The sequence below is a fragment of the Kogia breviceps genome, chromosome 2 (genome assembly GCF_026419965.1).
Source record: "Kogia breviceps isolate mKogBre1 chromosome 2, mKogBre1 haplotype 1, whole genome shotgun sequence".
Lineage (NCBI taxonomy): Eukaryota > Metazoa > Chordata > Mammalia > Artiodactyla > Physeteridae > Kogia > Kogia breviceps.
Window position 1 is genome coordinate 107,134,131 of NC_081311.1, and position 13,301 is coordinate 107,147,431.

The following is a 13,301-nucleotide window of genomic DNA, read 5'->3' on the forward strand; positions in this document are numbered from 1 at the left end:
TGAGGACAGATTTTGTCTCTGATTTTGCCTTTGTCTAGCCTGGTCTTTGGGCTTTCACCTTCAATCACACTTTATTGGTCACCACAAAGAAACAGCAACAGCGTAAGCAACAGTCCATAAGTAATCTTGTCAGCTGTTTAGTTGAATAATTACGATAGCTTTTTAAAAAAAGATTCATATTTGTGATTTTAATGTATTTTTTTCTAGTCCTAGAAAGAGATATGTGTAAAAGAACTTGAGAGTTTTGAAAGAATCGTTTTTAGCCCTAAGGACCTGTAAAATGTTCTTATTCTTTAAAAAGCAAACGTTTAGAGGACTTCCGGTAACTGTGACATGAAGAATTGTCAATTCCTCCCTGGAGAAAAAGTGTGAAAAAAAAGTATGAAACTGGAAAAAAATAATCAAAACAACCATTTCAAGGCACTAGAGGCAAATAAATTTAGGAGCATTTATTCTTGAACAACTGCTAGAGCTTAGGTAAGAATAGAGGGAACCTCTGGCCCTTTTGCCCGTTGCTGTTTCTGTCACCTCCTTCTCTTCTCCCCAGTCTGTGTTGATGAGAACTGTAGCTTTCCAGTCTAGATTGGCCATGAAAACCATAAGCTCTATTGCCAGATGGGCACATTTGATTCTGGGTGGAGGGCAAAAGCCTGTGGCTTTGCCTACTAAAAGTAGCAGACTAATTTGAGAATGGATGGGGAAACGCTGTACCTTTGCTAGGTCAAGGTTCCACACCTAGTCCAAAACCAGTGGTGGATTATTCAGAAATGTAATAGGGAGATCCTGTATGAAAGCCATAGTAGAGGTGGATACACTCTGTACACATCCGTGTGTGATGTGTACAGAGAAAACTACATGTGTGCATGGGAGACCCAAGAGAGCCCTAACTTGAGAACTGGTTGCAACTTTGTATGCATTCCCCAACCGGGACACACAGATCAGTCAGCAGAAGGAAAGCCTTATGGGCTCAGCTATTTGAGCACAATCTGTGCCCAAATTACTGAGTTGCCACTAAGCTATATAGACAAGGGGTAGCCCCTAGGGAGCCAGGCTAAAAAAATAAGAATAACATTACTGAATAGAGAAGTAAGTAACAGAACACTTCGGGGAATACAAATTGCACAGTTGTAGTCTGCAATTTACTAAATACAAACAAACAAAAAAGAAACTAACAACCAGCAGAAAGTTAAGCAGGACCTGATTTTACTACAATATGTTATCTAAATGTAATTTTCAACCACAGATTAATAGATTTGCAAGGTCACACAGGGAAGTGTGACATGTGTAAGTAGAAAAAAAACAGTCGGTAGAAATGGACTCTTTATTGGGTCCAGAGGTTGGATTCAGCAATAACTTCAAAGCAGTTATAAGTGCGTTCAAAGAATGCACTTATAAGGAACTGTACTTATAAGGAACGCACTTAAAGGAACTGTATCGAAAGAATTTAAAATAGACTAACAATGAGTCAAATAGGAAGCCTCCATAAATAGAAATTATAATAGAGAACCAAATGGAAATTCCTAGAGTTGAAAAGGATAGCTGAAATAAACTTTGACCAGATATGCTCAAAAGCAGATCTGAAATAGCAGAATAAAGAGTTGGTGGATTTGAAAGATCAATAGAAATTATCCAATCCAAATAATAAAAAAATTAGAGAAAGATGAACAGAACTTTAGAGATGCATGGGTCAGTATCATTGTTCCAAAGCATACTGTAATGGGAATCCCAGATGAAGAGAAAGAAAAGGACAGAAAATAATATTTCAGAAATAATGGCTGAAAACTTCCCAGGTTTGATGGAGGAAAAAAAAATTCCTTAGGGACCCTAGAATCTCAGTGAACTCCAAGTAGGATAAACACAAAAGAGAACCACACCTAGATACATTCTAGTCAACTTGCTGAAACCCAAAGACAAAGAGAATTAAAAACAGCAAGGGAAAAATGACTCATCATGTACAAGAGGATAATACTGCTCACTGACTTCTCATTAAAAGCAGTGGGAGTCAGAGGGCAGTACAGTGACATATTCAGAGTGCTGAAACAAAAAACTATCAACCAGGAATTCTATAGCCACCAAAACTAACTTTCAAAAATAAAGGTGAGGGGGCTTCCTGGTGGCGCAGTGGTTGAGAATCCACCTGCCAGTGCAGGACATGGGTTCGATCCCTGGTCCGGGAGGATCCCACATGCCCAGAGCAGCTAAGCCCGTGTGCCACAACTCCTGAGCCTGTGCTCTAGAGCCCGTGAGCCACAACTACTGAGCCTGTGTGCCGCAATTACTGAAGCCCACATTCCTGGAGCCTGTGCTCCACAACAAGAGAAGCTACTGCAATGAGAAAGAAGCCCACGCACCGCAACGAAGAGTGGCCTCCGCTCGCCGCAACTAGAGAGAGCCCACGTGCAGCAACGAGGACCCAACACGGTCAAAAATAAATAAAATAAATTTATTTAAAAAAATAGGAAATAAAGGTGAAATAACAACATTGTCATATAAACAAAGCCTGAGAGAATTCATTGTAGGCTCACCTGCCTTACTGGCAGTATTAAAGAAAACAGTAACTCGGATCCACAGGAAGAAATGAAGAGCATTGGAAATTCCCTAGTAAATACAACAGATATATTCTCCTATTTTTTTAAAACATAAGTTTGCTTAAGCAATAATTATAGCACTGTATTGTTGGGTTTGTAACATGTATCCATAATATATATGACAATATTGCACAAAGAAAGAGGGGAAGAAATGGAGCTATATTGTATAAAATTGCTAGATTTTACCAAAATTAACCTATCAGTGTTACCGAACCAGACTTGGGTCCGTTTGCCTGTGTGCAGGCAAGCCAGTCTACTGGCGCTGGGTTGTGGTGAAGGAAAGTGCAGCATTTATTGCAGGGAGCCAAGCAAGGAGTCCAGGGCAGCCAGTGCTTAAAAGACCTGAAGGCTTTCAAGGAAAGGTTTATAAAGACAGGGTAAGGGAGGGGGTGGTTTGTGGGGTGTGTGATCAGCTCGTGGACATTCTTCTGATTGGTTGCTAGTGAGGTAATTGGAAGTCCGCATCATCAACCTTCTGCTTCCAACCGCTCTGGGTCTGGGCCCTACATGCTTGTGGGCCGCAGACAGTTAACTTCTCCCACCTGGTGGGGGTTTCAGTATCTTTAAAACAGCTCAAAGGATGTGGCTCAGATTATTTAATTCCTCCTCCCTTGAGGAATTAAAGGTCCTTGACTTTGTTTATGGCTAAACTATTACTGTTTTGTCTTGCTTGACTGTTTTCCTTTCTTTCTGCATTTTCTCATTTCTCTGATTAAATTTATTCTTTGACTAAAGTTCTTCTACAGACAGAAGGTAGGCGGAGGACATGGGTGGGAGTCCTGTTCCAGGAAGGGCCCAGAGGGTCCTGCTTGGTTATAGTAGATTATAAATTAAAGATACAGAATGCAGTATTGAAGGATCATTGGGGGAATACATTGAAAAAAAAGCAGTTGTTTATTGAACACTTCCGTTTTCTCAGTTACTTTTGTAGATGCTATGGATTTAAATATGTCTAAGAAATGGTTTTTTCATTGTTTATCACCACCATTTTTGGTGATCCATTATTTTATGCATATATTTTTTATACTGTTTGAAGAGGCTCTGAATGTATTTCTTTCTAAAGTAATACATGTAAGGATTTTAAAATTGTACAAGCAAGAAAGAAAAAGGCATCTTAAAACAAGAGACAAAAGTGAGTGGTAGATTGTCCTTTTTCTCAATTGGAGGACGTGATGCTAAGGCTCATTTATATTTAAACTTAGTATTTAGTATACATATGTAATTTGTTAGATAAAACAACTCTATTATTAAGTATTGCCTTAGTGGGATTTTTATTTTTTATGTTGATGCATTTGAGGTCTGAATAAATTTAAATTGCTAAACTAGAAGTTGTAGGAAATATAAAGATTTATTAATGAAACTCATTATCTTACATCACATTCCCCCTTCACTTTTCCCACTCTCTCCTCCACATCCTTCCCTTTTCCACATATACAAAAATGTGGGCTAAAACATGTCATGCTTTCTTAACTTTGGATAACCAAGCACAAAACCATGGGAAATGTGTGTTATGTCCATCATATACTTTTTATGAATATGTGAGATATATGTAAATGTATTTTTGTGCATTGGGGAATTTTTTTATATGGATTTTACTATACATATTGTTGTGAGATATATTTCTTTCTTCTCAGCATTTCATATAGTCTTTATATCATTAAGTTCAGATTTACCTTATTTATTTATTTATTTATTTTGTGGTACGCGGGCCTCTCACCATTGTGGCCCCTCCCATTGCGGAGCACAGGCCCCGGACGTGCAGGCTCAGCGGCCATGGCTCATGGGCCCAGCTGCTCCGCGGCATGTGGAATCCTCCTGGACTGGGGCATGAACCCGTTTCCCCCTGCATCGGCAGGCGGACTCTCAACCAGTGTGCCACCAGGGAAGCCCCTACCTTATTTTTTTTTAATGACTGTTAAATTTTTTCTAGTATAGGGAGATACTGTAATTATTTACCCATTTCTCTGTTGAAGGAGCTTAAAGTTTCTAGTTTTTCACAATTAAACTATTATAATGAAGTTCATTGTACATATATCTTTGTGCATTTGTATGAATGTTTTTGTAGCATAGATATAGAGAGATATAATTAGTTCAAATTTTGTGAATTTTAAATATTGATATGTTTTGCCTTTTTGCCCTCTGGAAATGTTTTAAGAGTTTATACCACCACCTGTGTGGCATATCCCAAACTCTTGCCAACACTGGATCTTATCAGTGTTTTATATTTTTTGCAGATTTAATAGGTTGTGATATCTTATTTTTTTCTGAGTTAAAAATTTTTTTTTTAAATTTATTTATTTTTGGCTGTGTTGGGTCTTCGTTTCTGTGCGAGGGCTTTCTCTAGTTGCGGCGAGCGGGGGCCACTCTTCATTGTGGTGCGTGGCCCTCTCACTGTCGCGGCCTCTCTTGTTGCGGAGCACAGGCTCCAGGCGCACAGGCTCAGTAGTTGTGGCTCACAGGCCCAGTTGCTCCACGGCATGTGGGATGCTCCCAGACCAGGACTCGAACCCGTGTCCCCTGCATCGGCAGGTAGACTCTCAACCACTGTGCCACCAGGGAAGCCCCTAGGTTGTGATATCTTGTTCCATTTGCCTAGTCACTGTTGAGGTTGAAAATCTTTTAATAGAATTATTAGCCATTTATATTTCTTATTATTGGAAATATATATTAGTTTCGCTTATTTATTATGCTTAAGTTTTTACTGTGGTGTCACACAACAAAATTTACCATTTTAAACATTTTTAAGTGTACTGTTCAGTGGCGTTAAGTACTTTCAAATTTTTGTGCAGCCATCACCACTGTCCATCTTCGGAACTTTTTCATTTTCCCATATTGAAACTTTGTATTCATTAAACAATAACTCCCCATTCCTTCCTACCTTAGCCCCTGCTAAGTCCATTCTACTTTCTGCCTCTGCGAATTTGACTAGTTTATGTACCTCATATAAGTAGAATCATAAAATATTTATCCTTTTGTGACTGGCTTATTCCACTTAACATAATGTCTTCAAATTTCATCTATGTTGTAGTATGTAGTATGTCTTTCCTTTTTAAGGCTGAATAATATTTCATTGTATGTATGTCCCACATTTTGTTTATCCATTCATCTGTTAATTGACAGTTGGTTTGTTTCCACCTTTTGACTATTGTGGATAATGCTGCTGTGAACATGGGTGTTCAGATATCTGTTTTGAGTCCATGCTTTTAATTCTTTTGGGTATTGGCCCAGATGTGGAATTGCTGATCATCCTGTGTTTTAAATTTTTGAAGAACCACTGTGTTCTTTTCCATAGCAGCTGTACCATTTAGCATTTCCACCAGTCATGCTCAAGCATTCTAATTTTTCCATATCCATGTCAATACTTGTTTTCTGTTTCGTTTTGCTGCTTTTTTTTTTTTTTTTTTTTTTTTGCAGTATGCGGGCCTCTCACTGTTGTGGGCTCTCCCATTGCAGAGCACAGGCTCTGGACGTGCAGGCTCAGCGGCCATGGCTTACGGGCCTAGCTGCTCCGTGGCATGTGGGATCTTCCTGGACTGGGGCATGAACCCGTGTCCCCTGCATCGGCAGGCGGACTGTCAACCACTGCGCCACCAGGGAAGCCCTGTTTTGCTGTTTTAATAATAGCCATTCTAATAGATATGAAGTAGTATCTTGTGGTTTTGATTTACATTTCCCTAATAATTATTAATGTTGGCTACATCTTTTCATGTGCTTATTTGCAATTTGTATATCTTCTTCAGAGTAATGTCTGTTGAAATCCTTTGTCCATTTTTTAATGATTTGTTGTTGATTTTGCTCATTTTTTAAAGCTCCCACCTAATGTTTGTTTACTTGATGAAGGCATGGTCTCAGGCTCAAGTAGTTCTAGTAGGGAAAGTAAATCAATGATTTATATTGCTCTTTTAAAAAAAATTAATTCCTCGTTACTGCCACTAGGAGGCTTAGCAAGTGTAATCAGGTGCTGCCACCCCGGCGGGTCCTCAAAGTGCAGCAACAATCAAAGAGAGGGGGTAGGGAATGGAAAGCACCAAGGTATGGGATCAGAAGGGCACAAACAACTGATGGTTGCAAGGCAAATTTAATAACAAAGCATAGCCATACATATACCCCTAAAGCAGGGACTTTGCATAGTCATTGTAGAGCAGGGACTTTGCATAGTCATTGTAAAGCAGAAACTTTGTATAAACATTGTTCTGTAGAACTAGTCTTTCATCTTAGGCTTAGTCCCACCCTATCTGCATCAGCGGGTTTAATGCTTGTTCCACAAAGGCACCAATTTCCCCTCCAGGGTTGCTTTTCCTAGCTTTAGGGAACAACCAGGGACTCTCATTATCTGAGCAGGTCCCTGGAGTGAGATGGCCCCTTTTTTAAGTTCTTACGGTAAAGTCCAGGATGCATACCAAGGAGAGGACAATCGGGCCCTGAGGCTTATGAGGGTCTTAATGGCGCATTCCTCAGAGGGCAGTGCTGGCCACAATCAGGTTTCTTGACAAAGCCAGTGTGCTTAAAAAACAACCTTTTTTTCCCCTAAGGTATAATTGATATGTAATGTTATATTAGTTTCAGGTGTACAACATAATGATTTGATATTTGTATATATTGTGAAACGATCACCATGTTAAATCCTGTTATTGTCTGTTAGCATACAGTTACAAATTTTTTTTTCTCGTGATGAGAACTTTTAAGATTTATTCTCTTAGCAACTTGCAACTATGCAGTACAGTATTATTAACTATAGTCACCATGCTGTACATTACATTGCCATGACTTAACTTATAACTGGAAATTTGTACCTTTTGATCCTTTCACCCATTTTGAACACCTCCCACATGCCACCTCTGGTAGCCACCAATCTGTTGTCTGTATCTATGACCTAGGTGTTTTTCTTGTGTTTTTCGTTTGTCTTCTGGTTTGTTTGTTTGTTTGTTTTTTTGATTCCATAAGTGAGATCATATGTTATTTTGTGTTTCTCTGTCTGACTTGTTTCAGTTAGCATAATGTCCTCAAGTCCATCCATGTTGTTGCAAATGGTAAGATTTCGTCCTTTTCTATGACAGAATGATATTCCATTGTATATGTATATCACATTTTCTTTATCCATTCATCCATCAGTGGATACTTAAGTTGTTTCCATATCTTGGCTATTGTAAACAATGCTGCATTGAACATGGGGTGCATATATCTTTTTGAATTAGTTTTTGTTTTCTTTGAATAAACACCCAGAAATAGAATTGCTGGATCATATGGTAGCTCTGGTTAAAAATTTTTTGGAGGCACCTCCATACTGTTTTTCCTGCTGGCTGCACCAATTTACATTCCCACCAGGGTTCCCTTTTTTTAATATCCTTGCCAGTACTTGTTTTTCTTTTTAAAAAATTTTATTTATTAATTTTTGGCTGCATCAGGTCTTTGTTGCCTCTTGCAGGCTTTCTGTAGTTGCGGCGAGTGAGGGCTGCTCTTCGTTGTGGTACGCAGGCTTCTCATTGCAGTGGTTTCTCTTGTTGCAGAGCGTGGGCTTCAGTAGTTGTGGCACGCGGGCTCAGTAATCGTAGCTCGTGGGCCCTAGAACTCAGGCTCAGTAGTTGTGGTGCACGGGCTTAGTTGCTTCGCAGCATGTGGGATCTTCCCGGACCAGGGCTCGAACCCATGTCCCCTGCATTGGCAGGTGGATTCTTAACCACTGTGCCACCAGGGAAACTCTTGTTTTTCTTTTCTTTTTGATGATAGCCACTCTAAAAGGTATAAGGCGATTTGTCATTGTGGTTTTGATTTACATTTCCCTGATGATTAGTGATGTTAAGCATCTTTTCTTGTACCTGTCAACCACGTGTATATATTGATCTGTTAAAGATAATGATAATAGAAAAAACACATTCAAAATCAAAGAAGAGAGCATATTTAACAGGGGTAATGGGATGGTATTTGAGATAAATCTTCAAAAAAAGAATCCATTGCTATTCTGTGATGGCAGTTGAGTGTAGGGGAAACATTCCAGGTAATAGAAACAAAGTACTGATCAGTAGGGGAGATGAACCTTTGAAAAGAAGGTACAAAAAGTATATATAATGCAATCTTTTTTGAGGATAGGATGAGTAAATGGGTGGATGGAATAGTTCTGGAATAATGACCAAGAAACTGTTGGCGGTGGTTTCACTCTAGTGCCTGGGGATACCAAGGCAAAATATTGTTTCCTTTCTTCCAAGGACATTAAGAAAAGAAAGAAGAAAACTGTATTTAAAGACCTTTAGAGCTTAAAAATCACAGCTCTGGGTTCTTTCCAGTATTTGATGCTGTTTCTACATAACTAATTTTGATTTCAGGGGTAGGTGGGTGGAGGTGAAGTGAGAAGATGAAATAAATTTTTGTCATCTAAGCAGTAAACAGATTATGGGTTGGACTTTAAAATGTTCTAAATCCTTTTTTTTAATTGCTGTTTTGGGGGATTTCTTGAGAATGTTTGTAAAAATAAGCATTCATAACTGTTTACATAGAGTTAAAATAAAGTAAGCAAATGAGTAATGCCTTTTATAAATTTATTTTAAAAATATTATTAAATAAAAATACATTGGGGAGTGAATAGGGTAGGAATTTTCAAGAGGCAAGATCACCAGTTTGACCTTAACATTTTAAAAATTTTGGCTACAAATTTGTGGTTTTTAAAGGACTTGTCAACTAAATGAGAAGTTTTCATTACTGTAGGATACTGTAGCAAGAGTAAGCCATTTTCTGATAATTTTGTGATTCCTATCTGTTATTGAGTAAAATAATATAAGAATTCCTTAATTAGGATACTAGAATAAACCGTGTTCTCAGCACAAGTACATAATGGTTGATAATTCTTTTCCTGACATTTAGGGAATCTATTAAACTTTATCTTTCCACATTAGTGGACTTAATGTTATCAGTTAATTAACTCAAGATGTCAGTGCTGGCTTTCATCTTTTATTTTTGAAAGCTAACTTTTAAGACAAACCTGTTATTTAATGTTTTTTCTTTGTGATTTCAGTAAACTGCTCCTAATTTGTAAAGGATAGAGAGAAAATAGTAGATGAATGATGGAAATTTTTCACCAAATGAAGGAAATCCAGGTTGTTATAGTTTCAGTTGCTATTTAAGAAAGAAAGAAAGACCTGTAGTTCAAGCCTAACTTTCCTTTAGGGAAATTTTTTCATGTTTCTCAAATAATAAATTTTTGTATTCTGACATTTTCCCCTGTTTAAAGGCAGTTATTCTTTTTTTTTTTTTTTTAAGGTATGGACTCCGAGAGTTTGTGGTGATCGCCCCTGCTGCAAATAATGATGCTGTTCTCAGTGAATCTAAGTGCAATCTTCTTCTGAGTTCTGTGTCTGTTGCTTTGGGAAACACTGGCTGGTAGGTGGACATTTCGAAAAATCTTGACATGAGTTTAAGAACTATTCTAAATTATAATTTATGAGGGAAAATGATTACTGTTAGGTTTTTTATTATGATTAAGATTAGTACTTGTACATTATTATATTGGAATAAGGTATATAAGGACAAACTCAACAAAACCTTTAGGGAAAGCATTTCTAAAGGGAAACTTACTGAAATATTACATGAATATTTAAAATGGAGAATAAATTGTACTATTTTTGTATTTTGCTTCCAAATGTTTAGTTTATTTAAATTTTGGTGCAAAATCTAATTTTAAAACTTGATGACAGAGCATCCCCTTGTTCAGCCTCAGCTAGGAACATGCATTCAGGTAACTCAAATGTTTTGTTTCTCTGCACACATCTTCAGATGCTTTGAAAGTGCTACGAGTATTGATTTTGAGATTACAAATAGATTTTAGTGAGTAGGCCAATTTGCGGTTATAGAAATCTTTGAATAAGGAGGATAACTATGTCCTCAAATGATAAAGTACAAAATAATTCACCACTAGTGTGGGTTTAATTTATATTGCTTAATACTTGTGAATCAAGTTTTATTATGGTCTTGGAAAGCCTCATATAATAGGATCATTTTTATTCAAGAAAATTTTTATTCTGCTTTTTTATGACTTTCAGCCATTTAAAAATAGTTTTCTGACTACAAAGTACCACTAAGTGATAATTTCTTCAGTTTATTAGTGTAAGGAGAAAAGGAACTAAGAGTATCTTTGTTTTAAATATAAGTCTGTGGAGTACTCCTTGTTTAGTGCTTTTAAATAGTTCAGATTAAAATAACGTAATAGTGGAAAAACTTGAGATTTAGGAGTTATTTAGTGTTTAGTGAACTTACAGTCTATTCCTTTTTAATTATGCCCTATAGCCAGGTGCCACTCTTCGTGCAAATTCATCACAAATGGCGAAGAACGTATGTCGGAGAATGTCAGGGTCCCGGTGTCCGAACTGATTTTGAAATGGTTCATCTTCGAAAAGTGCCAAATCAGTACACTCATTTATCAGGTCTGCTGGATATCTTCAAATCAAAGATTGTGAGTTGGCATCTATATTTTCAGTCTTATAAAAGCAGTAATTTGGAAATTTTATTGATTACACAGAAATGTTGAAATGTAATTACTTAGAAGAAAGATGTAATTGACTACGTAAATTACTGTGTATGTTTAAACAAAGTGTCCAGTTAGATTTTTAGTGTACTAATGCTCTGATTTTGTTTGTTCAGTTTGTTAACATTTATCTCCTACGTTAACTCTTTATACTCCTTTTCCTCTAATAATAATGTTGCCAACCTCACCACATGAGTGGGCTTCAGCATAGTTGCTTGTTCAAGGCTCTGACTATGAGTAACTGAGATGTGAACTCTTTGGGTTCTGAATTGCTTTTTTTCCCCCAAGGGTCTATTTAATTTGATGTTTAAGATTAATCAGGCTTATATTCTATGCCTGAGAGCAGTAGGGCTGAATTGGATGTGCTCAGTATATCTTTGGTGTTCTTTAAAAACACTATCACAGAGATGTGGAGGATTTGCCTGTGCTACTCTGGGGGAAGAATTAGGGTCTAGATTGAGGAGCTATTTGTGAATACCTCTAGAAAAGAGAGCAAAACAAGGTAAGTAAGTGGTGGAAGGGATTCTCCACTTAGAGAAATAGTCCCCTTAAGTGATTAAGTTGACACCCCTTTCACTAAAAGTGATTAAACTTGATTAACAAACTGATATTAGATATCTCCTGGTATGGTACATTGAATAGGATATATCATCTGTGTTGCATTCCTGCTAAAAATGTTTAACATAGATCGAAACGAGGAAACAATCACATATTTCCAAAATGAGCCATATTTCACAAAGTAAAAGCCCAGACTCTTTAAAAATGTCAGTATCATGATAGGCAAAACAAAGGCTGGGAGCTGTTTAGCCTAAAGGAGACTAAAGTGACATAACATGCATGATCCTTGATCAAAACAAAATAGCCATAGAGGACACAATTGGGACAGTTGGGGCAATTTTAATATGGACTGTATGTTAGAAAATAGTATCAATATTAAACTTCTTGAGTGTGATAACCCTTGTTCATAGGAATTACATGCTGAAGTATTCAGGGGTGAATTGCCATGATGCCTACAACTTACTTTCAGAGGTTCAGCCAAAAAATTATTTATGTAAATATATGATAGTATGTGTGTGTATCAAAATGTTAATTGGTGAGCTTGGTCAGAGTCCTACTGGTATTCATTTTGCTAGCTTTGCAACCTTTCTGAAGGTTTGCAAATTTTGAAAAGGAAAAAAATGTGAGAAAAATGCTGAAATGCCTTTTTTTAACATACTTTGTAGAAAGATATTTAGGATTAGAATTTAATTTCATAAAAAACATGTTTTCAATTTTGAGGCCATAAATAGCAGGGTGGTAGGATTATCACCACCCAGTTAAATCCGTTTGACATTAAAAAAAAAGTCTGCATATACTGGGTTAAGAAATTTAAGTAAAAACTTCTTTATACCCTTAGTCCCTTTCCTCAAAATAACTATTGTTAGCTGTTTCTTGTGATTATCTCTATTTATAAAAGCATAGAAGCATATCTTTTAGAAAGCTCCATGTCTATATGTAACTTTTTTTCAAAACTTTCTGGACTTTGAAATGCTTTAAGTACTGCTTAATTCTACACATGTTGCTTTGAGAAATTTTTTAAAAAGGCAAGTATGCGTTATTTCTACCCCATTAGTTTTACTTTGTTCTCACCAGAAGTCTTCAATTATATTTAATTATTTTAGATCAAATTCTAGTCAGATGCAAATATTAATGCTTTATTCCTCTTCTTAAAAAACATTAGTGAGGGCTTCCCTGGTGGTGCAGTGGTTGAGAGTCCGCCTGCCGATGCAGGGGACACGGGTTCGTGCCCCGGTCCGGGAAGATCCCACGTGCCGCGTAACGGCTGGGCCCGTGAGCCATGGCTCCTGAGCCTGCGCGCGTCCGGAGCCTGTGCTCCTCAACAGGAGAGGCCACAACAGTGAGAGGCCCGCGTACCACAAAAAAAAACCATTAGTGAACGTTATTTTCATGGATCTTTTATGTCACTCTTCTATGTGACTCGGCTTCTCTTTACTGAAACTGGGGACCACCTTGGTCTGTGGAGCCTGACTTTCATTATGACTATTTACTAATAGTACTTTTAAAAAAAAAGTGTTCCTAATCAGTTTGTCACGTCATCTGTCAGAACTTTTACAAACCTCACTTGTCTAAGTATGAAACATTTCTCAAAGTTGATTTGATAGAGTTGAACTTAAGATAATTGAGACCTGGTTTGGGTACTT

The 13,301-nt window shown here is 37.4% G+C and overlaps 1 protein-coding gene across 8 annotated transcripts in view; it reads left to right on the plus strand.

The window, feature by feature from the left end:
- The window catches only part of RAB3GAP1 (RAB3 GTPase activating protein catalytic subunit 1), a 132,735-nt gene that overhangs the window by 64,998 nt on the left and 54,436 nt on the right, over positions 1 to 13,301 (plus strand). For all 8 annotated transcript variants that reach the window (XM_059053676.2, XM_067025929.1, XM_067025928.1 and 5 more), the window contains 2 exons: positions 9,840 to 9,959; positions 10,863 to 11,028. In XM_059053676.2, coding sequence (XP_058909659.1) covers positions 9,840 to 9,959; positions 10,863 to 11,028 — 286 coding nt within the window. The remainder of the gene's footprint in view (positions 1 to 9,839; positions 9,960 to 10,862; positions 11,029 to 13,301) is intronic.